The sequence below is a fragment of the Jaculus jaculus genome, chromosome 14, assembly GCF_020740685.1.
Source record: "Jaculus jaculus isolate mJacJac1 chromosome 14, mJacJac1.mat.Y.cur, whole genome shotgun sequence".
NCBI lineage: Eukaryota > Metazoa > Chordata > Mammalia > Rodentia > Dipodidae > Jaculus > Jaculus jaculus.
Genome location: NC_059115.1, coordinates 67,066,066 through 67,089,688, shown reverse-complemented (window position 1 = coordinate 67,089,688; position 23,623 = coordinate 67,066,066). Strand labels below are relative to the sequence as shown.

At 50.5% G+C, this 23,623-nt stretch overlaps 1 protein-coding gene across 2 annotated transcripts in view; it reads left to right on the top strand.

Annotated features, from left to right (window-relative positions):
- The window catches only part of Slc6a11 (solute carrier family 6 member 11), a 142,001-nt gene that overhangs the window by 115,854 nt on the left and 2,524 nt on the right, over window positions 1–23,623 (top strand). For both annotated transcript variants that reach the window (XM_045133448.1, XM_004651601.2), the window contains exons 9-13: window positions 9,432–9,544; window positions 11,708–11,845; window positions 18,544–18,646; window positions 19,706–19,806; window positions 20,487–20,657. In XM_045133448.1, coding sequence (XP_044989383.1) covers window positions 9,432–9,544; window positions 11,708–11,845; window positions 18,544–18,646; window positions 19,706–19,806; window positions 20,487–20,657 — 626 coding nt within the window. The remainder of the gene's footprint in view (window positions 1–9,431; window positions 9,545–11,707; window positions 11,846–18,543; window positions 18,647–19,705; window positions 19,807–20,486; window positions 20,658–23,623) is intronic.

Here is a 23,623-nt window from a genome sequence, read left to right as displayed (position 1 = left end):
AAAAGAGACAGATTTAATGTTAATGTACTTAAAAATAGGAGGAGATATACCATGCAAATAATTAGTATGGAAAATTGGCACGACCATATAGTGCCAAAGAGCATTGCTAGAGATAAAGGCAGACATTTTATAATGATAAAGGGGACAATTTGGTAGGAAGGGCTGACAACACGAAATGTGTATGTACCAGATAACACATTTAAAACACATAACGCTAAAAGGACAGAACTAAAGGAGAAAACAGGCAGATCCACACTCACACTAGGAACCATTAATGCCTGCCTGCCTAATGATAGAACCACTTTACAGAATACCAAAGATCTGACAGCTGTCAACCACAGGGACTTCATTAACATGCATAAAACTCTGTAGCCAACAGCCACAGAGTACAATTTTTATCAAGTGGACATGGAATATACACCAGGATAGACCATATACAGGACCACAAAATAAGCCTGAATTTATTTTTGAAAAATTAATATTACACAGAGTTTGTTCCCTCACTGCCACTGGGTTCCATTATGACCAAAGATATCTAGAAAGTCCCTAATGTAGTACACTTCTATATATTTATTTATTTATTAGAGAGAGAGAGAATGGTCACATCAAGGCCTCCTGCCTCTGAAAACAAATTGCAAACACATGTGCTATGTTGTGCATTTGGCCCTACTGGGGAGTTGAACTTGGGCCTTCAGGCTTTGCAAGCAAGTGTCTTTAACCATTGAGCCATCTCTCCAGCCCCCACTTCTATACACCCCATGATTCAGAGCAGAAAATATCCCAAGTTTCACTATAATAAAAGTACAGTATGTCAAAAATTGTGGGGTGCAGTTAGAGCTCTAAATGCCTGCACGAGAAAAAAGGACTGAAAAAAATTGAAATCTTAGGTGTCTATTCAGAGCTAAAAAGGAAGTGCCAATGAAGCCAGAGATAAATAGAAACAAAGATATGATAGAGGGCTGAGGAGATAGCTCAACTTTTAAAGCGCTTGCCTTTCGAGCACAGGGACCTGAGTTGGATCCCAAGTATTCATGTAAGGACCAGGTGTGACGGTCCAGACCTGTAATCCCAGTCTGGGAAGGCTGAGCCAGGGGGTTCTCTGAGGCTTCCTGGCCTGCCAGTCTAGCTTAATTGGTAAGCTCTAGACTAATGAAAGGCCCTGTTTCCTCCCTCACCTCCAAAAAAAAAAAAAAAAAAAGAAAAAGAAAGAAAGAAAAAGAAGGGCTGGAGAAATATCTCAGTGGTTAAGGTGCTTGCCTGAAAATCCTAAGGACCTGGGTTCAGTTCCCTAGGACCCACATAAGCCAGATGCTCAAGGTAGTGCATGTGTCTGGAGTTTGTTTGCAGTGTTTTCAGGCACTGGCACGCTCATTCTCTCTCTCCCTCTTTCTCTTTCTCTCTTATTCATAAATAAATATATAAAATATTTTTTAAAAGAAAAGAAAACATTAGTGCCAACACCTGAGTTTGTCCTTTAGGCTATGTTTAGTAGCTGTACACACACACACACACACACACACACACACACACATACATTAAATTTAAAAAAATAGTAAAGATAATACATACAATCTATAAGGAATATTTTACAAGCCAAAGGTCTGTTAGAAAAGACGAGCAATATTTATAAACACTTAGTGAGAATCATCCAAGGAAAATGTAAGAAAACGCCAACTAATAAGAGTGCATAAAGAGACATAGCCACAGATCCTACAGACATTCAAGTAAAAATAAGTCCAGTAGGAGCAACTTCACACTAGTATATTTAACAAAACAACATTTATGGATAAATGTCTTAAAAAAGGTAATGTACTCAAACTGACTCAAGAATAAATAGGAAAATTGAATAGCTTTATATATTTTAAGAAATGATGCTATTATTTCAAACTTAGCCTTCAATGGGCTGTAGAGATTGTTCAGTGATTAACAACCTGGGTTCAGTTCCCCAGTACCTACACAAGCCAGATGCATAAAATGATACATGCATCTGGAGTTCATTTACAGTGGCTTAGAGGCCCTGGCATGCCCATTCATTCTCTCTCTTTCTTTCAATCTCTCTCATCTCTCTGCTTGCAAATAAAAAAGGGGGGGCTGAGAGACGGCTTAGTGGTTAAGCACTTGCCTGTGAAGCTTAAGGACCCTGGTTTGAGGTTCAATTCCCCAGGACCCACGTGAGCCAGATAGACCAGGTGGTGCACACATCTGGAGTTCATTTGCAGTGGCTAACGGCCCTGGCACACTCATTCTCTCTCTCTCTCTCTCTCTCTCTCTCTCTCTCTCTCTTTCCCCCTCTTTCTCTCTCTGTCACTCTAAAATAAATAAATAAAAATAAACAACAACAACAAAAAAAAAACTTAACCTTCTGGGCTGGAGAGATTGCTTAGTGGTTAAGGTTCTTGCGTGCGAAGCCTAAGGATCCCTGTTTGACTCTCCAGGTCCCACCTAAGCCAGATGCACAGTGACACAAGTACACAATGTCACACATGTGCACAAGGGGGCGCACATGGCTGGAGTTCGACTGTAGTGCCTGGAGGTCTTGGCATGCCAATTTTCTCTCTCCCCTTCCCACTCTCTCTCCTTCCTTCTCCCCTCCTCATAAAAAGGTCAGTCTCGGGCTGGAGAGATGGCTTAGCAGTTAAGCGCTTGCCTGTGAAGCCTAAGGACCCCGGTTCGAGGCTCGGTTCCCCAGGTCCCACGTTAGCCAGCTGCACAAGGGGGCGCACGCGTCTGGAGTTCGTTTGCAGAGGCTGGAAGCCCTGGCGCGCCCATTATTCTCTCTCTCTCCCTCTATCTGTCTTTCTCTCTGTGTCTGTCGCTCTCAAATAAATAAATAAAAAATTTAAAAAAAAAAAAAGGTCAGTCTCTTGAGCTTGCCATTTAAAAAAAAAAAAAAAAAAAACCGCCTTCAAGAAACTCCAGGCCCTGATGATCTATCAAATGTTTACAAAAGAAATGGAAGCACTCCTATACAGACTTAAAGTCAGAGCTACAGCTCTGAGGTAGAGCACTGGCCCAGCGTGGGTGAGGCTGTGGGCTCCAGCTTCGGCACCCCCAACGCCCCCCCCAAAAGAAAGACGAGGTGAGACTTCTGAACATCAAGGATAATGGCAGGTCCGTCTTATCTCACCCAAATTTTCTCCGCAAACAGAAGAAAGAAAAGAGAGAGAGAGAGAGAGAAAGAAAGTAGAAGTGTAGTCTGTACAAACTACCTCCCCTTCATAACTTGCAGACTAAAATATTGAAATTGTAAGTAACGATCACAGATGAAAATCACCCAGTCGAGGGCAGCTTTGCCCACTGCCACCTGTGACACACGGCTGCCAAGGCTTTCACGGTGAGCACAGCTGGCGTGAGAGGCACCAGCAAAGGCTTCGAGCAGTCAGCCGAGGCTGGCATGGGGCACGTGGCTCAGTGGGTAGGGGCTCCTCCTGCGCAAGCGTGAGGACCTGAGTTCGAGCCCGAGCACCCTTGGGGAAAAAGCTGGGCGTGGCTGAGCCCTGGTTGGGAGCGCGGAGGCAGGAGGATCACTGGGGCTCGCTGGTCACCCAGCGTCATCAAAAAGCGGCAAGTTCCAGGCTCACTGAGAGACCCAGCCCCCCCCCCCCAATCAAGGCAGCGGAGTGACAAAGGCCTCCACAGGCACATGCACGGCGTGCTGATCTGCACACAAAACGCGCAGGGAAGGCGCCAGGACAAGCCTGCAGTGTGGGCTTCAAGAAAGGGATTCAGAGGTGGTGGGAACTCTATAGAAGGCGGAAAATTAGTCTTAATCTGTCGTCACTGGATGAAGGAATGCCTAGGAAATCAGTGAAGCGCACCTCTGGTTGTGTCCGTGAGGTCATGGCTACGGGAGGTGTGGCCACTGAGAGCTCTGACTAATCAGTGGATTAATCCCCCGATGGATTCACGTGATGGCATTATGAGGGCGTGGTGAAAAATGGGAGGTGAGGCCAGTTGGAGGAAGTGGGTCACTAGGAGCAGTTGCTGGTGGCTGTGTCTTCCCCTGGGCTCTCACTGTGTTCCCGATTTCTCTGCACACCATAAAGAAGCTACTCGTCCATGAAGCTCAGGCCTAGAAACGTGAGATCAAGAAACCATGGGCTTGACTTCCCAGGGACTGTGAGCCAAAATAAATAATCCCTCCCCTTAAATCGTTTACATCAAGTATTACTTGGTGTGGTGGTTTGGTTCAGGTGTGCCCCATAAACTGAGGCGTTCTGAATGCTAATCTCCCTCAGCTGATGGAGATCTGGGAATTAATACCTCCTGGAGGTAGTGTATTGTCGGGGACAGGCTTATGGATTTTGTAACCAGTGTCCCCTTGCCAGTGTTTGGCACACTCCCCTGTTGCTATTGCCCACCTCATGTTGGCCAGGGGGTGGTGTCCACCCTCTGCCCATGCCATTGTTTTCTCCTGCCATGATGGAGCTTCCCCTCAAGTCTATAAACCAAAATAAACCTTTTCTTTTTTTTTTTTTTTTTTTTTCCTAAAAGCTGTTCTTGGTCAGGTGATTTCTGCCAGCAATGAGAACCTGACTGCACCACTTGGTCACAGGGATACCAGGAACTGATGCAGGGGGCGGGGAAAGCGTCTGAGTCTGCACTGTGGCTGTCCTTGTCCGTTTTCTTTTGCTGTAACAGAACACCTAACACTGGGTAATTTACAAAGTAACAGGGTTTATTTTGCTTATGGTTATGGGGACAAGGAAGTTCAAGACCAGATGACTTGCATCTGAGAAGGGTCTCACTCACACGGTGGGTAGCATATTCCATGGCAGGAGCCTGTGGAGAGTTGGCAAGGACACAAGACAGGACAGGGACAAAGTGGATCCTTTGTAACAGTCTGCCCTAGAGGGATCTACTCCATTCTCCAGAGAACTAATCCTTCTTCAAGACTTAATCTGCCTCCTAAGAGCCCGCCTCCCAACACTGCTACATCGAAGAGCAGATCTGAGTACGAAGCTTGGGGTGGCGCTGCCAGGTGCCAGGAGGAGACACTAGAGACATGCGTAGAAACAGAAGAGCAAGTAGAGGAAACCCACTGTAGTGAGCACACGGAGGAATTCATTCCAGGAAAAATGCAAAGTTGGTTCACTGCTAGAACTCTGTTAATATTATAAACTCCATGGATAGATTTAACAAAAGCGTAATATCATCATAGATTCTGGGAAAAAAAAAAAGGCCTTTATAATATGTAATTCCAATAGCTGGGCATGGTGGTGCACACCTTTAATCCCAGCATGTGAGAGGCAGAGGTAGGAGGATCACCATGAGTTCAAGGCCAGCCTGAGACTACAGAGTGAATTCCAGGTCAGCTTGAGCTAGAGTGGGACCCTACCTCGAAAAATAAAACAAACAAACAAAAAAAAGTAATGCCAAGTTAAAAGAATCTGGAACCAAGCCAAAGATGCTCCCTAGAGCCAACGACGGGACAAGTCGAGCAGAAAAGTAAATGACGACGGTTATTGGATTATGAGCCCGAGAATAAACTAAGTACCCAGGAATCCACGCTGCTATAAATATGTGATTGAATACATAGAAGTGCAAGGACGGCCTGCTAATGAATGACCAGGAAAGCCATCACCCAGCCAACAGCACAGAACAGCCGTGGATGCTGCTGGTCTCAATCTCAAAGCGCTCCTCCCCCGAGCTGCGTGACAGTGGTAACGACAACAGCCAGGATCCAGGTCAGCACCAGCAACAAATGCCATATATTGCCTGTGACCCGCTGTTGTGTCTCTTGAGAAGGACACACGACTCTTCCATGATTTTTTTTAATGCCCCCAAAACTCATGAACTCAGTGTAATCATGAAAAAGTATCAGACTAATCCATACCAAAAGACGTTCTGCAAACTAGGGACTTGTGCAAGAAAAACGTGAAGTTTGTGAAAGTCAAAGACTGAGGAGTTGCGGCAGATCAGAGACCGAGACCGCCGAGAGTGCCATAGGGTCCTGGTGGACGCTGGAAAAGAACCAGCACCGAGGAGGAAGACCAGCGCACTCTGAGAGCTGCGCTCTGAGCAATGGTGTTTTCCTCTGAGGTCAGAAACAGCAAGGAGCTCTGGGGGCTCTGGTTCTGTTTCATGTGGCATTAGAGTTCACAGAACATGCAGCAAGGCAGGGAAATGCGAAGAGCTAGGACTGGAGAGGAAAAGTGAAGAGTGTCTTTAATCATCAATAGCGTGATTGACCATGTGGGAAACCCTAAAGAACCTATACAAAGAGAGTCATACCTGAATTTAGTGAGATCACCGGTGGGTAGTCAGTAAATGCAAACCCATGTGCAGGCACACAGATGTGTGTGTATATGTCCCTGTAACCCCAGTACGGAGTGGGCGGAGACAGGAGAATTACTGGGGCTTCCTGGTTAACCAGACTAACTGAAAAGTGGGAAGCTCTAGACTCAGTGAGAGGCCCTGTCTTGGGGAAATAGGCAGAAAACTGACCGAGGACGGCACCCTCTGTCTCCACACAAATGCACACAGGGTGTGCACGTCAGCGCCCCAAAATAAAATACTTTTGAAAAATTTTTTATATTTTGTTTGTTTATTTGAGAGGGGAGAAAGAGAGAGAACAGGCATGACAGGGCCTCTAGCCACTGCAAACAAATTCCCTATGCATGCACCACCTAGCGCATCTGGCTTATGTGGGTCCTGGGAAATTGAACCTGGGTCCTTAGGCTTCGCAAGCAACTGCCGCAACTGCTAAGCCATCTCTCCAGCCCCCTTTCCTTTTTTTTAAATATTTGGGGCTGGAGAGATGGCTTAGCAGTTGTGGCATTTGCCTGCAAAGCCTAAGGACTCATGTTTGACTCTCCAGGTACCAAGCACAATCATGCAAGCATGCAAGGTGGCACATGCGCACAAGGGGCACACACGTCTGGAGTTCTATCGCAGTGGCTGGAGGCCCTGGCATTCATTTTATCTATCTATCTACCTACCTATCTATCTGTCTGTCTATCATCTATCTATCTCTTTCACTTTCTCACTCTCACAAAAAAAAAGCAGTCTGTTGGGCTTGCCTCAGGGAAAAAAAAAAAAAAAAAGAGGAAAGGGCCAGCTATTACCTGGGAGAAAATACTGATGATGCCTCTATTCCCCCACATAAAGAACTCTCCCAGCCCAATAAAAGGGAGACATCCAATAAGAGATGGGCGAAGGACCAACAGGCTCTCAAAAAGGAGTCTTGCACAATGGCACCAGAAGACACTCAATGGCGTCAGTCACCAGGGAGCACACATTTAAACCGAAGTGACATCACATCACACATTTACTGAGTCACTAAACCTGCAAGCTGACAGTGGCCAGCGTTGGCAAGAAGAGAGAGCCCCAAGGAACCTCAAGCGTTTCTGGCAAGATGGCGTGACTACTTTTCGAAGCCAGCCCGGCTCGTCTCAGAAAGGGAAATGTGCGTCCTGCACGCCTGTCAGCCGCATCCTCAGCAGCACGAACGACCTTAAGGTTCGAAGAGTCACACATGTTGCGCCCATCAAGCCGTCCTCCAGATGTTTACATCTATGGCCATGGATCAGTGCTGCTCTTGGCCGTGGTCAGAGAAGTGTCTTTCTGCAGGTGGCAGCGACTAGCGGGGAAACTCAAAAAGGCACGAAAGTGCTGAGAACAAGGGACTCTAGGGTTCTCGGTGTTAAGTGAGACAACTATATCAAGGCTGAGGGGACACTGTGGAAGACGGGGTAGAAGTGACGTGAGAGCCAGGGGGTAGGGAGGTGTGCTGTGGAACGCCGTCTTCCAGCCACGAGGTAGCCGTGTGTTCGTGGCCTCATCGCTGTTGTTATTACTTACAGAAGACCTTCCCAGCCTTGTGCTCGTCCACACCCTGCCAGGGACGACGGAGAGAAGGGATAAAAGCCATCAAAGTAGAAGAGGGCCTACTAGGACAAAAGAAGGGCGTTTAGTGGAAGACAAGAGAAGGGAACGGGCGGGGATTACGGTCAAAGTACAGTATGCACCTGAGTAAAAACATTGTCAATAAAAATAAAACCACATCCGGGCTCTCCAGATGGCTTAGCGGTTAAGGCGCTTGCCTGCAAAGCCTACGGACTCACGTTCAACTCTCCAGATCCCACATAAGACAGATGCGCGCAAGGTTGTGCATGCATCTGGAGTTTGATTACAGTGGCTGGAGGCCCTAGCATGCCAATTCTTTCCCTCCCTCCCTCTCTCGCTCTCGCTCTCGCTCTCATTTAAAAAAAAAAAGCCAGTCAGTTGGGCTTGCCTCAAAAAAATAAAAATAAAATAAAAGCATCACATCAATGGTTGCACAGGGTACATTTACGTGGGTAAGTTGTACTTTTCAAGGCTATCTAAAGCAAAACAAAACATCAGAGCCACTGTGCTTTCTGTTCAGCATTTTCTTCTTTTATGTTCTTTATCATCATCATCATTATTAACAAGATATTCCGTATGGATACATCCTGTGTTGGTACCCTCTTTTCCCTTGTCCCTGTCCCCAGTCCGTTGGGGATGCTCCTCGGTGGGGTTGCAGGTATTCCCCATGGGGGTGTGGTTTATGCATCGTTGGAGCAGCAGCCAGTTATTGGCAGTGAGGGGGCGATGCCTCTGGGCATGATGTCTCAACCTGTGCCTCTTACAGTCTTTCTGCCTCCTCTCCCACAAAACTCCCTGAGCCGTGGTGGGTAGGTGCTAAGTCTACTTCAGTGATGAGCTCTTAGGAGCCTCTGGATCTCTGCTTTGGTAGGTGTTGAGTGTCCTCAGGGTCCGTCTCCTCCACCCTGGCGCTGACTGTCAGACTCAGCGTGGCAGCAGCTCTCTTGCTCATCTCCCTGTTCCTCTGTGGTTTCAGCTGTGGCTTGGATGAAGTGCGAGGAGTCATTTATCTCTTCAGGACTCACCACCTTCTGAAAAAGAAGAACAGATTCTCCAATAGAGAGTGAAGTCAGCATAGTTTAGATGGGGATAAACATGGTTAATTTAGGGACCCCTCTTTTAGCCAAAGACTAGTGAGAGCTTGACACTGGAGAGCATAACTTTCATCTCCATTGGTTCCCAATTCCAGATATGGGTTCCCTTAAACTTGGCCTGATGCTGCCTCCACCAGACTGGGCCCTTACCTCACCTCAGGTGACCCAAGTGAAGATCTCAGGGGTGGTCTTAGGACCTGTATTTTAGCCAGACCTCCCCTCATACACTGTGAGAGCAGAAGAGGTAGGTCTGTCTGGAGGAAGGTCTGTGGAGCAGACCCTGCTGACCTGCTGAATCCTTCTAGGCCACTGTGTGCCCCTCAGCGTTGACATGCTCTTGGGCAAATTGGGCATCATCATGGCACCAGCTGCCTGTGGTGACGGGGAGGGTGAGTAACACCGAGGAACAGCAGCTGGCGCAGGCCACTCAGTACCTGCTGGGTCAGAACACTGACAGAGTGAGCTTTCCCTATCTCTCTCTTCCTCTAGGCCCAGGCCTGGCCTTCATTGCCTACCCCAAGGCAGTCACCATGATGCCCTTGTCCCCGCTGTGGGCTGCCTTGTTCTTCATGATGCTCATCTTCCTGGGCCTAGACAGCCAGGTAAGGGGCCTGCAGAGGGAGGGGCCGGGTGCCCATCCAGCATCCATCATCCCCACCCCGCCTCCCCTGCCTCTGCCAGCCATGGGCCCAGTGGCTCGGGCCCTTCCGTGCCTTTCCCTGGTTGTCTGCCAAGACACTGGCAATTCAAGTTTTAGTAAAGCGTTGTGAGCAGTTCTGTCAACCGGTCCTTTTCTGCTAAGCTAAACCATCATTCCCACCCAGGGACAGCCCTTGGCAAAGCAGAAACAATCCCCACAAAGAAGATAGGCTGTGGCTAAGGACCTCCTGTCCCTGTCCCTACCAAGCCATCCAGGACATGGGGAGCTCCTTCAGCTCTGTGACAGGATCACCATGACACTCCAGGCACTGCCTTGACCCCTCAAGCACCTCATCTGCCAGTGTCTATCTGCCTCCCTCCCTTCTGCAGCACACTGTCCCCAGAGTAGGCATGCAGTCACCCCTAGGAGCTGAGATGTGCTACTGGTATCCTCATCCCTACGCCCTCGCCTCTCCCTCCACTCTGTCTTTCCTCTCCGTCCCACTCCCGCCCTCTCCTTGGACTCCCAGCCCTAATTCAACCTACAGGCCCAGAACCAGCCTCTGCCCACTCGCTGCTCAGCACACCTGCTCGCCAGAACCCGGACACCCCAGCTCGGTGTCCCCACAAGTCTGTGCTGTGCTTGGGGCAGGGGTGCAGCTCTTGCAGACAAGAGGCCTGTTTTGACACAGTGGTGCAGCAAAGATAGCGACCCCCAAGTCCCCTTCCAGCTCAGCCAGGGAAGGATGGTGCCCAAGCTGCCCTGGTGGGTGCTGCCGCCCCCATCCGTGGCCTTGCAGGAGTCACGAAGCACTGGAGCCCCATGGCCCCACGTGTCTATCACATCGGCCACGTCCAGTCTCTCCCTGGAGCTGGAGCCATTCCCCAGAAGCTGCTTAGCCGGGCTGCAGAAGCGCCGGGTGTTTCTACTGATAACCTTCCCCCTACATTGTTGTTGGCAAAAGCCTCACCGGAAGCGGGTTTTGCAGCTGCTGTGTGCGGTCCTGCCTGGCAGAGGAGGCAAGGTTGCCGCCTGGGCTCTGCCTGTCCCCTGCTGCTCTGGGCTCACTGGCTGTGTGCCATTCCTGCCTTGTGCCTGGGCCACCTTCTCAGCCCACCCTCTGGTGATCACATAGGCTGGGGACCCTCCTTCACTGTCCCCATTTTAGAGCTGCAAAGTGTCTTGCTGGGACATGTGTCCAGCCAGGTCTGCCCACCTCTTACCTGCCTGCTCCAGTACCTCCCGTTTCTTTCCTGGATAAGCAGCCTGCCTTGACCCCCCAACTCCCTTCCTAAGGCACCCTGGTGGAGTAGCGCCGGCTCTAGCCGTGAAGGCAGGGCAGCGGGGCTGGCCTTGAGCCCCAGTTCTGAGGCTCTCAGCGGCTGTGTGCCTTTGGCACAGCCCCTGCTCCCCTCTGTGCCTCATTTCTTGTTGCTTCGCAAAGGTGGAAATACTTTTCCTGAGGAGATACTTGTGAGGCACAGAGGATTAGGAAGTAGAGTCTTCCAACATGTTGGCACAAGCATCCTTCACTCCTCTCCTTTCCCCTCATCCAGGCAGGCAACACAGCCCAGGGGTGGGAGCCCCACCTCTAGAGCCCCTGGGTTCACAGCCAGTCCCTGCTACCAAGCACCTGGTTAACAGCTGGCCGTGGCCCTCCACCTAGCAGAGGGCAGGGGATGTTCATAGTCCTAGAGGTCTCAGGCCCTGGCCAGAGCCTGTTACCCAGCAGAGCACGAAGATGCCAGGAGAGATGGCACTTGCCTCAAGGGCAGAGACTAGGTCTCAGTTAACTCCTAAACTCCAGAGCGGAGGCACCACACATCAGGTGAGAGCACGAGCAAGGAGCAGTAGCCAGGCTCCAGACCACCTCTGGAGTCTCTGCCTCGTGCTAAGTGACCCTAGGCACGTCACTCCCCTTCTCTGCACATCTCTGTCCTTGTTTCCAAATGGGCCTGCTGAAGCTGGCTTAACACTGGGCTGACTTTGGACATCGTCACTGTCCGCCTGCCGTCAGTGGGAAGGCGCGAGGGGATGGGAAGATGGGCTCGTGGGAAGGCGGCTTGGAGCCAGAGCTCTAGGCAAGGTTTTCACTGGGATTCATAACCTGTGTCTCGCCCGCCAGTTCGTGTGCGTGGAAAGCCTGGTGACCGCAGTAATTGACATGTACCCCAAGGTCTTCAGGAGGGGCTACCGGCGCGAGCTGCTCATCCTGGGCTTGTCAGTGGTCTCCTACTTCCTGGGCCTTGTGATGCTGACAGAGGTGAGTGGTCATCCACGCTGCGCGAGATGGGGGAGACTCCCGTGTCAGGCCCGGCTCCGAGAGCACTGGGCATGTCTGAAGCCTTCTCCGGCCCTCCGCGTGCTCCTCCACCTGTGAGAGCAAGCACAAGGTCCCAACCAGACCCGAACGCGACGACGTGCGCGTCCCCACGCTGAACTGGCACCAGGAAATGACAGGCCAGCCAGGCAGATGCCTGGGCTATTCCCAAAAAGAACCTCCAAAAAATGGCACAGTGTCAACTCCGCACCCCAGGACTGATTCCCTGTCATGGCCTTAAATTCACTGAAGGCTTTTCTGGGACTTCTCTAAGGATAGGCACCTAGAACCTAGTATTTGGCACCCTGTGTGTAGCCTGCAAGTGAGGACCCTGAAGTTAGACAAACTCATAAACTCTCTGCCTTAAGCAAGCGGACAGGACAGGGCCTGCCCTGAGCTGCCTCTAGTTCACAGTCTCACCTTTTGCCCAAGGCTGGGGATTCTGCCCTAGGGTGCATGGTGACCCCTACCCTCCCAGGGGCCTTGCCTTCTGAGAACCAGCCTTACAGCTGACTGAGACAACAATCAGATGGCACTTGGGTTTCCTCGCTGGAGGGCTGCCTGTGGAGGCGCAACTGTGAGCCACCGTGCAAGAGAAGCTCACAGTGGGCTCGGTGGGCCCCATCAGCCGGGGCCCCCATGGTGATTGCTTGAAGATCTTCTCCCTCATTTAAACTTGCTTGAAGAGCAGCTCTAAGGAAGATACAGGCCACCAGTTATCGCCTTCCACAGCAGCACCGCGGTGGGCGGGTGACTCTGGGCTTTGCAGCCCGCTCCTCAGCCTCTTCCCACGAAAGCAGCCCGACAACCTTGAGAAACTACCCTGCCGCGTAGTTTCCCCAGAGATACATTGGGAATAGCACTGATATTTGCCTACAGTAGTGGTGGGAAGGACCGGGAAGTGGATTCACATGTAGGACCAGGTCAAGCACAGTCCAGCACGGCCATCTGTCCCTTAACGAGAGGGACATGCGCTAAAGAACACATCAGCAGGCGACGGCACACCTCAGCCAACAAACACCACAGAGCCGGGCCGCTTGAACTTTTTTTACCCTCAGCTCTTCTGCCCCTGAGAGATTTATTTATTTTTAATATTTTCATTTTTATTTACTTATTTGAAAGAGACGGGGGGGGGGGGAGAGAGAGAGGGAGAGAATGGGCCTGCCAGGGCCTCCAGCCACTGCAAACGAACTCCAGATGCGTGCACCACCTTCTGCATCTGGCTTATATGGGTCCTGGGGAATCGAATCTGGGTCCTTTGGTTTTACAGGCAAGCACCTTAACTGCTAAGCCATCTCCCCAACCCCCTGAGAAATTTTTACACAGTCCCAGGCATATATGTACATAAACCAAACATGTGCTGATGATAAATCATAAGAAAATTTACTTTAAAATTATTTCTTAGTATAAATACAATTTTTTCATTTATTAAAGACTAAAGCAGATTTACAAACTAATGAGATGGGCATGCTTGTTTGTTTTTACATAACGAATTAAATCGTGGCTGAATACTTGATCCTGTGGGACACAGAGCATCTTCAGTGTTTTTCAGAGTCTATCAGTATTTTTATTTTTTAATCAAGGCTGAGAACACCACTTTGCATAAATACAAAAAAAAATGACAGAAGTATGTTTGGAGACATTTTAGAAACTGTTGGAAATTCTGTCCTAGTCCCCAAGCCAAAATTCATTGAACAGTTTTTTATGAAACACAAGTCAGCAACTCAAACACAATTCTTTTCTAAGGAGAACATTTTTATTTTTGATAATTTTATACATATATGCAATGCATTTTAATCCCCCCACTTATCTCCTGTCTTCCCCTTTCCCCTCCCACTAACACACTTCTCCCCATTAAGTCCTATTCTACTTTCATGCCTTATTTGTTTTGTTTTAAAAATATTTTTATTTATTTTCAAGCAGAGAGAGAGAGAGAGAGAGAGAGAGGGCACCAGGGCCTCCAGCTACTGCAAACAAACTCCAGGTGCATGCGCTACTTTTTGCATCTGGCTTTGCATGGGTACTGGGGAATTGAACCTGGGTCATTAGGCTTTGTAGGCAAGTGCCTTAACTTCCACTCTTATTTTTTTTTTCTTGGTCCAGTGATTTAAATTAGGATTACTTGCATAATCACAAATGGGTGGTTATTTACTGGACAATGAGCAGTCCTCCATTATCTATCCTCCCACACACAAAGAACATGACCTCCCCACCCCAGCTGTCATCAGCTTCCAGTATCCAGTGAGGTCTCATGGACCCCTCCTTCATCTGTGATGTGCTGTTGACAGGTTCAATCACATACTGAAAACCCCATATGCTGTGAGTCCACGAGTATAGCACATTTATCATGTGTGGAAGACAGCATTCTGCAGCCCCTTCTCATTCTCCTGCATTCTTGCTACCTGCTTGCCCTAGCAAGGTTCCCCAGGTCTGGGAGGGGTATGATGTAGGCATCGGGTTTAGGGCTGAGCACATACCAGTTGCTTATTCTCTGTATCTCTGCCAGCTCTGCATCTCTGTATTCACCTCCACCCTTTGCATCAAGAAACTTGTGTGTTTGGGGCTGCCAGTAGTACCGGTCTATGGAAACAAACCGATCATAGTTGGACATGTTGTCCGTTTAGCAGAACCACAGAATTGGGTTCCCTCCTAGGGCCTAAGTCCTGAGTCACAGACTTAGATTTTTGGCTAGATTTGTGGTAGTACCAAGGATGATATCCCTCCTATAGGGTGGGCCTTAAATCTGACCAGAAAGCAAGTGGTTACTCCTATAACTCTTCTGCCACTGCTGCACCGTGAACCCATCTTGCCTTGCACGTTAGTGATGAAGGGTCCACAGCCTAGTAGGATTGTTAATGCCTTTTCTCCCCCCCCCCCCCCGCCCCCTGAAGCTTGTACAGAACCTTCTAGCACAGTGAATGCTAGCTGCAAGGGAGGACGCGTCCAGCTCAGTTCCAGCATGGCTTCTTTACCTCCTGTTACTGAAGCATGTAGGATTCACCATCTAGTTTGGTGGTCGACCAAGAGCAATGGCAAGAGTCAATATTGTTTTAGGGACCTCTGTGGCCTCCCTGACCAACAACTCGTGAAAGGAGGGAGGCATTTCAACTCTGACACTGGGATTTTTTTGTTAATACCCTACGGTTTCTAGAAGTAGCTTTATTGACTCACATGGGGTACCTTTGCTTGAACACTTCAAAAAATTTTTTTAATTTATTATTTTAGAGAGAGTGAGTGAGAGAGAGAGAATTGGTACACCAGGGCCTCAGCCACTGCAATCGAACTCCAGACATTTGAGCCACATAGGAGGCATGTGTGGCCTTGTGCTTATCTCACCTTTGTGCGTCTGGCTAACGTGGGATCTGAGGAGTGGAACATGTGTCCTTAGGCTCTGCAGGCAAGTGCCTTAACTGCTAAGCCATCTCTCTAGCACTCGAACGCTTTTTTAAAATTTATCTTGTAAGTTGGCTTACCAAGTGTGGCTTATTCACATGTCCTCAGTTTCGGTTCATCTTCCCTTCATCCCCATCCCATTGCCTTTGCCATCCCCATCCCTGCTTAAACCATTCCCTGCCAAAGTTCCGCCCCTTGGTTTTCTTGCCCATGTGTTCTGCTATCCACCCCCCTGCATAATATCCACCTCCCATGGCCCTTTTCTATCTGCCTGGCCTCTCCAGACCCTCACTGGGCCTTAAACCTACTACTGAAGGAATTTGAAGCTGGGATCCACATATGACAGAGAATGTGTGTGATGGTGTTTCTGAGCCTGGGTTACCTCAATGTGCATGGTCCTTTTCATGTCCATCCATTTTCCAGCAAATTTCATACTGTCACTTTTTTCTTCATAGCTGGATAAAAACTTGGTTGTGTATATGTACCACATCTTCATAGTCCCATTTCTCAGCTGATGGGCGTCTAGGCTGGTTCCATATCCTTGCTATTGTGAATAGAGCAGCAATAAGTATGTCTGAGCAAGTGTCTCTGAAGTAGAGTATTGAGTCCTTAGGGTATATGCCTAGGAAAGTTATAGCTAGGTCATGTGATCAATCTATTTCTAGCTTTAAAATTATTTATTTATTTATTTGCAAGGAGAAAGAGAGAGACGATGAGAATGAATGGGCACACCAGCGCCGCTTACCATGGCAAATGAACTCCAGATGCATGTGCCACTTTGAGCATCTGGCCTATGTGGGCACTGGGGAATCAAACCCAGGCTGTCAGGCCCTGCACACAAGTGCCTTAACCTCTTGGTCATCTCCAGCCAGGCTTCTTGAGATGCCTCCACAGGGCTCTTCATAATTAGTGCAGTAGCTTCCACTCCCAGCAACAGCGCAGAAGGTTCTTTCTTCCCCCACAGCCGTACCAGCGTTTGTTGTGGCCTTTCCTTTTTGTTAGTCATCCGGACAGGAGTGAGGTGAAATCCCAGGGTGGTTTTAGTTTCGTTTCCCTGATGACTAAGGATGATGAATTTGGTTCAGATCATTGATTAGCCATTTTTATATCATCTTTTAAGAACTCTCCGATCAGTGCCATAGCCCGCATTTTGATTGGGTTGCTCATTTACTGAGTGTTCAGTATTTTGAGTTCATCGTATGTTCTAGACATTAATCTTCTGTCAGGTATATATAGCTGACAAGGACTTTTCTCCCATTTTGTAGGCTGCTACGCTCAGTGTCTTGTGCTGGGCAAAAGCTTTTCAGTTTCACGTGGTCCCGCTTACCACGTGTTGGCCTTATTGCCTGAGCAACTAGAGCAGTATCCAGAAATCCTCTACCCATGTCTTTTAGTGTGCCTCTGCTTCCCCCCTTAGCAACTTCATGCTTTTTAATCCATTTGGAGCTGATTTTTTTTTGCAGAGTACGAGACAGAGGTTTAAGTTCACTTTCTCGGCACGTGGACATCCAGTTTCTCCAGCACTGTGTATTGAACATGTCCCTTCAGCAATGTACATTTTGGGTGTCTTTGTCAGAAATCAGGTGGCTGTGGTTCCAGGGATTGATATCTGGGTTGTCTATTCTATTCCATTGATCCACGCGACTGTATTTGTGCCAGTACCATTGCCGCCAAACAGCAATTTTTTAAATCAAACATTCTAACACAATACAATTCAAAAAAAAAATTCAATTTTGTACTTACATGTTGAGGAATGATGATAGAAAATACTGAAAGTCTCAGCTTTCTATTATTAAAGGCTTGTGTTTCTCTCAGAAAGTTGCTTGAACATGGAATGTAGAACAAGCAGTCCTATTAGGCAGGGCTGTCTAGACAACAAAACCAGCGGGATGTCTACAGGGGGTTTACAAGAATAACTGAGAGGATCAGGGTTGGTTAGTCCAAGGATGTCCTTCTGTATACACAGAGGCTTAGAATCTGCTAGCATCTCAGCCCACAAACCAGTTGTTAAAACCTGGAAGACTAGACAGGCAGAGAAGTTGGAGACAGACACCAGTGGAGGCCTTGGAGCTCAGCGGCACCAGCTCCTCAGGAAGTGAGGCAGCCTCACACTCAGTGGTAGATGCACCAGCTCAGCGGGAAGAGTCGCAGACACGCACCCGTCGCTTTATCCTGGAGCTCCTTTATATCCGGGTCATCTACTGGAAGATGCCATCCACTTTGAGGCTGGTCTTCCCCTCCCAATTAATCAAGCCTTTCTGGAACCACCCTCAAAGGCGCACCCAGAGGTTTGTCTTCTAGGTTTGTCCTGTCAAGTTGGCAAGACAATTAGAAGGCTAAGTGCATGTTACAGAGTTGGCCTAAAGTCATTCCTTCCTACATTGGTAACTCATCCCAAAGACTAACTGTGTATCTACTCCATGACAGGCCCTGAGCCTTAAAAAGCTGTAGACAAGCCAGCCAGAGTCCCTGTGCCATAGGGCCCATCCACCACATCTTTCAGGGACCTACTGTGTTCCAGGCCCTATGCTGAGGGCTGGAGACACAAAGGGGACCAGTTGTGGGGCCTTCCAGCTCAGAGTTCACAGAGCAGCTGAGGGGCATTTTGTGGTTGTTAACTATGAATCCATAAAATACATCCTGGAGGCCCAAAGAAAGAATGAGACTGCTGGGGAGGGCTTGTTGGAGGAGTCGACATTTGATATGAATCTTTAATGAGCTTAACCAAATTCAAGATGACACCAAGTCTCTCCCCCAGGCCTATCCAGGGGATCATGTTGAAGGCGCCTGGGTGAAGGTGGCAGGGTAGATAACAGGGACTCTGGCTGGCCAAGGAGGAAGGAGAGCAGTGGCCATGAAGGGAGCCCAGGGTTAATTTTAAGCTTCAGGAAGAATTGGACAGAGAGAGGCAGGAGAGAGGAAGGCTCCCGGAAGACTGGCAGACGTCCATGTGGTGATAGGTGTTAAGGCTGCCTTCCCTTAATTCTGGTCTTCCATGTAGTCTCTCTGGCTCGTGGGGAGCTGGGGGCAGGAAGCTGTCGTGCTGCAAACGGTCCACAACCCCAGCACACCCGGACGATGGAGCCTCAGGAAGCCCAGGCATGAAGGCTGCAGAACTCGGACTGGGGACCAGCTGACTGCCAGTGACAACGGCCAGAGCAGAGCAGAGCAGAGGGCCTGCCTAGGCAAGCTGCTGACCCTCTCTCCCATGTGTCTGTCTCTGTGTGTGTCTGTCCTCCTGCCCACAGGGAGGCATGTACATCTTCCAGCTCTTTGACTCCTATGCTGCCAGCGGCATGTGCCTTCTCTTCGTGGCCATCTTCGAGTGCATTTGCATTGGCTGGGTGTACGGTAAGTGGAGGCTGGCGGGCTCCCACCCACGCGGCCTTGGCTCACCTGGCCCCTCCCTTCCCTTCCGTCCTCAGGGACTAGCTCTTCTCCGCTGTGGGGAGGCCCTTCTGTGTTTGTATGCCCACAGCAGAGAGAGATCCAGGACCCAGACAGAGTGGCCTCAGGCCAGTTCTGCCTCCAGGTTGTTTCCCTTTCCATGAAGCTGAGCAGTCCTCACTATGTGTGGAGGACGGAGGAAGGAGCCGTAGTCAGGACAGCCGGCGTGGGCCTGGCCTGCAGCCACACTGCCTGTCTGTCCCGGCCATGAGCTAACTAGGGTGAAGCTTGCTGGCTCAGGGACGGATAGAGCGTGGCTCGGGAAGAGCTGCCCCTGGTCACAGCAGCCCAGTCAGTCACTTAAACTGCAGAACCCAAGCCCCTGCCCCCCACCCCTGCAAGTCACCTCACCTCTCCAAAAAGATGTCCTTCCATCTTTCTTCCAAACTTCCCCACTGGGTTTTTGGGCCTCGCCGCCCATGGCAGGAAGTTCTTCCCAGCAGCACACCCAAACCCCTCTTCCTCTAACTTATTTGGCAGCTGCACCACTATGCTAATCAGCTTTGCATGGCTGTAGTGAAATACGTGAGGCAGGCTACTTATAGGAAGCAGAAGTTTAGTTGAACTCATGGTTCTGGGAGTTTAAGCCCAAGATTAGACAACTCCATTGGCTTGGACGTTCTATGGAGGTGTTCGTATGGCAGGAGTGTATGTCAGAGCAAACTGTCATATCTCTGGCCATAAAACACAGAGGATACATAGCATCCCAAAAATCCCTTCTGGAGGCACATCTCAATTAGCCCAAAGATCTTCTAAAATAGCATCTTCTCATGGCACCACCCTAAGGGCCAGGCCTTTACCCTGTGAGCATGCCACACCGATAGCACCTAGCCCCTGCATCAGCAGCCTCGGGGTGCTAAGCAGGGTCTCCCTGCAGAAGCTCTGCGTGCAGCTGGGGACGGCCACATCCCCTCACTTCTCTTCTGAGACATACTTACGTGCCGTCTGTTCTCCTCTGGACAGGGAGCGACCGGTTCTACGAAAACATTGAGGACATGATTGGCTACCAGCCATTGTTACTCTTTAAATGGTGCTGGAAAATTGTGACCCCTGGCATCTGTGCGGTAAGAGCCCCACCGTGAGCCACCTCTAAGCCCTCCTCCTTCCTGCCTGCTGGCCGACTTCTCCATTCCACAGCTGGCCCCAAGACTCATGTCCCCTCTGTCCCTGACATCTGTCACCTTTCGGAAGCTGATGTCCCAGAGCCAGTCTCCTGTGCATGTGCACACCAGCTGAGCACTGGACCTGCCTTCCTTGGGAAAGCAAGATGTTGTGAGTGAGGAGGCTTGTCACCGAGAAGGTGACGGAGCTGCCAGTACCGCTCAGCCACTGAGATCAGGCCTCAGAGGGGACTTGGGGAGATGACGTTTCACTTAGAATGAAAAGCAGCCTCGCGCACTCTCTGTCCTGGAAGCAGTAGAACTCATTCTCCCAGGCTGCGGAGGTCCGAGCAGCAGCTTTGACATCGTCCCAAGACATAGCTAGGGGAAAGAAAAATCCCAAGTGGGCAGAGGCTGGGGAAGAGAGTCTTGGGTCAGGCGCTGCACCTCACAGCCCTGAACAAGGTCCCAAAACGGCTCCTGCCCAAGGATCTGACCCCAGAGCCGTATGTCCCGCACACGGCATGGTCTTCCCCTGCTGGGCCTGCCGCTCACAATCCGTGGACCGGGCACGGGGCCGTGGCTGACGGGGCTAGGCAGGGCCAAGAGTCGCTCTTAGAGACCTCTGTTTGTCTCTCCCACAGGGCATCTTCATATTCTTCCTGGTCAAATATAAGCCGCTCAAGTACAACAACGTGTATGTGTACCCAAGCTGGGGCTACGCCATCGGCTGGCTCATGGCCCTCTCCTCCATGTTGTGTATCCCACTCTGGGTCTTCATCAAGCTGTGGAAGACAGAGGGCACTTTGCCCGAGGTGAGCAGCCAGCAAAGCATTGAGGGACGGGGGGGGGAGGGGTTGGGGTGCGGGGGTGGGCAGGGCAGAGGTGACCAGTGGTAGCTCCTCTGTGGCAGACACTCCTCCTAAGAGGTGTGCCGGAGGCATCTCTTTTTTGTTGGGGCAGGGATGGTGTTTGTGGGCTTGTGTTTTCTGGAAGGTTCTAGCTGGGGGGATTGGAAAAATGCGTAACCCCGCGGGCCTAGAACTCCTGAGCCTCCCGACTCTGCCTCCCTACCACCAGCGTCCACTACCGCGACTGGTACTGGAGGCATCTCTGTGAGGCCTCAGAATGAAACCAGTTTCTGTGAGCTCTGCCTCAGTTTCCCCACATATAAAATAGGCTGACAGCTACCCTTAATGTATAGCCATCACGAAAAGTCTGGGAGTTCCTATAAGAAAACGCCCAGACTGGAACCTGAGCCTGGGTGTAGCCAAATGTCAGTTTCGTTTCCGCTGACACCTGAGGGCACCCGTCCCATCATCACCGTGCCCAGCTCTCTACCCACGGTCAGCTCCCCAGAGCAAGCCAGGGCAGCGGGCATCATTTCCTTCATTTAGTTGTTAGGGAAGACAGAGGCCCTGAGAGGTGAAGTCGCTCCCTGAGATCACACAGCCAAAAGTTAGCAGACCAGCTTTTTTAGTCACAGTTCCATGAGCCCATGTTTCACATATCATAAAATTCGCCCGCTTCAGGTGTGCAATCGGGTGTTATTTCAGTAACGTCCCCACAGTACAGTCAGTGCCATGAATCGGCTGTGACCTTGCCCATGGCTTTCCGTGAGACCACTCAGCTGCCCTCTCCCCGGTCCCGGGCAGCGCCATTCTTCCTGCCCCCGTGGGTCTGTTGTTGGGGGCGTTTCCTGTAACAGAGTCACTGGCGGCCAAGCCCGTCTCATGCCTGCGCCCTCGCGCTCCGCTCTCATTCCCCACATCCACTGGCCAGGGGCCACCTCTGCTAAGACAGCAGACGGTTTGCTACCTTCACACCTAGCAGTCCTGTGGTGCGGAAGCTCTTACTGCCTCCGAAATGAAGAGAGAGAGAGAGAGAGAGAGGAAGAGAGAGAGCAATGAAGCAGCTTGCCCGAGGGCACTCAGCCCCTGAGCTACGCGATGGAACCCCAGACCGCAGTCTCTGCTCTCCTCCCCCGGGGCTTCCGGGCCTCTGGTTCTGTTGAACAAGGCCTTTCTACTGCAGGGGCCCGGTTTCTATCCCATGGCCACATCCCAGAGGCTGGGGTGGGAGCGAGGGGATCAGAGCACCTTTGCCACCTAGGCCAAGGCCAGAGGGAGTCAGAAGTAGGACTTGGTGCAGAAGCCAAATTGCAAGTGCTTGGGCTCTAGCCAAAAGCAGACCAAGGAGAATGGTCCCTTTCCCAGACCCTGCTTCTGCCCCAGAGCAAGTCAGTTCCTCGTTGCCTATAGGAAGGCATGGTCAAGGACAGTGGTCCATTCTGATCTGGGGTCCAGCTGTGTCCCACTGTGTCCAGATGGGGCCTTGAAAACCTCAGCTACTATGAGGTTGAGGAATGCGCCTCAGTGGGTAGAGTGCTGGCCTCGCACTCACAAAGCCCTGGGTTCCGTTGCCAGCACCACATAAACTAGGCACAGTAGTGCACCCAAAAGGTAGACGCAGGACCAGAAGTTCAAGGTTACTGTGAGCTACATACCGAGCTCCAGGCCAACTTGGTATACAAAAACCTCCATCTAAAGGGATGAAGGAAAGAAGGAAGGTAGAGAGGAAAGTAAAGAGGATGGGAGGAACGGAGGGAGGGAAAAGAAAAGGAAAGGAAAAACACGTCAGCTACCATAAGCTCCCTCACCCCACAGGTAGCCTTTTGGTGCTGGTAAGTGGCTCGTTATTCCCCAGAGACGTTCTCTGCCCCCCCCACGCCCCCTGCAGGTAGGAGAGGGAAGGAAGCGGGCACAGTTTCCTTTCCTGTGCCTCTTCCAGCCCCCTCAGCCACACCGACAGCAGGGCTGATTGCCGAGTGAATCCTTAGGAACAGGCCCAGCCCAGCTTCCAGGCCTCCCCTCCCAGAGTCCTTTTCCAGGACACTCACCCGTCCGAGCCTCGGATCCCATCCCACCCAGCTTCCACTCACAGACAGGAAGGGAAGATCCGTGCTAAGGAAGATAACTGCTCAGAGGAAGAAACGTGTTCAAGCCGTGGCTGGTCCATGACCTGAACATCACCCTGACCATGACACTAGGTGGCAGGCACCAGTATTGTCCCTACTTATGCTTGAGGAAACTGAGGCACAAAGAGGTTACACATCTTGCTCATGAGGTGGTAGAGCCAGGATTCAAACCCAGGCACCTGGCTCTGGAGTCTTTGCACTGACCCCTGGTCTAGGTCAAGAGCCTGGCACACGGAAGACACCGTGGCCCTCATCGGCCCACGTGGTAATCTTACCCAGTCGCTGTGGGTTCTGCCCGCAAGACACAGAACCTGGACCTCGAGTAATGAACCACCTCAGTGTCCTTGCAGTCCTCTTCAGGAAAGTGTCTGTGCTCAGAGGGGCCCCCCAAATCCAAGAGTGAGGGGCCTGGACAGGGCAGACGGAACTGAGGTATAGCGCATGGGCAGGCCACATCCCGAGAGGCCAAGGCTGCCTGTGGCCTTCACTCCTCATGGGATGTGGGGACAGGAGCTCTCCAACACATAAAGCTGCCCAAGGCTGCGGGTGCCTGGGTTAGAGATGGTATGTCTGCCACCAAGTACTGCCCAAGAAGCATGGCACTGCCCTGGCCTGTGGCAGAGCAGGTCTCCTGTCTGACAGTGTTCACACCAGCTGCTCGGGAAGTGCCTAATCCTCCCAAGGCAGGAGCCGTCATCCAGTCCCACAGAGGCCATGTTGCTCACAGGTTAGGATACTGGCCCCTAGCTCACAAGTGGCAGAGCAGTTCACTCGAAGTGCTGGCCCCTTCCTTCCATAGCAATA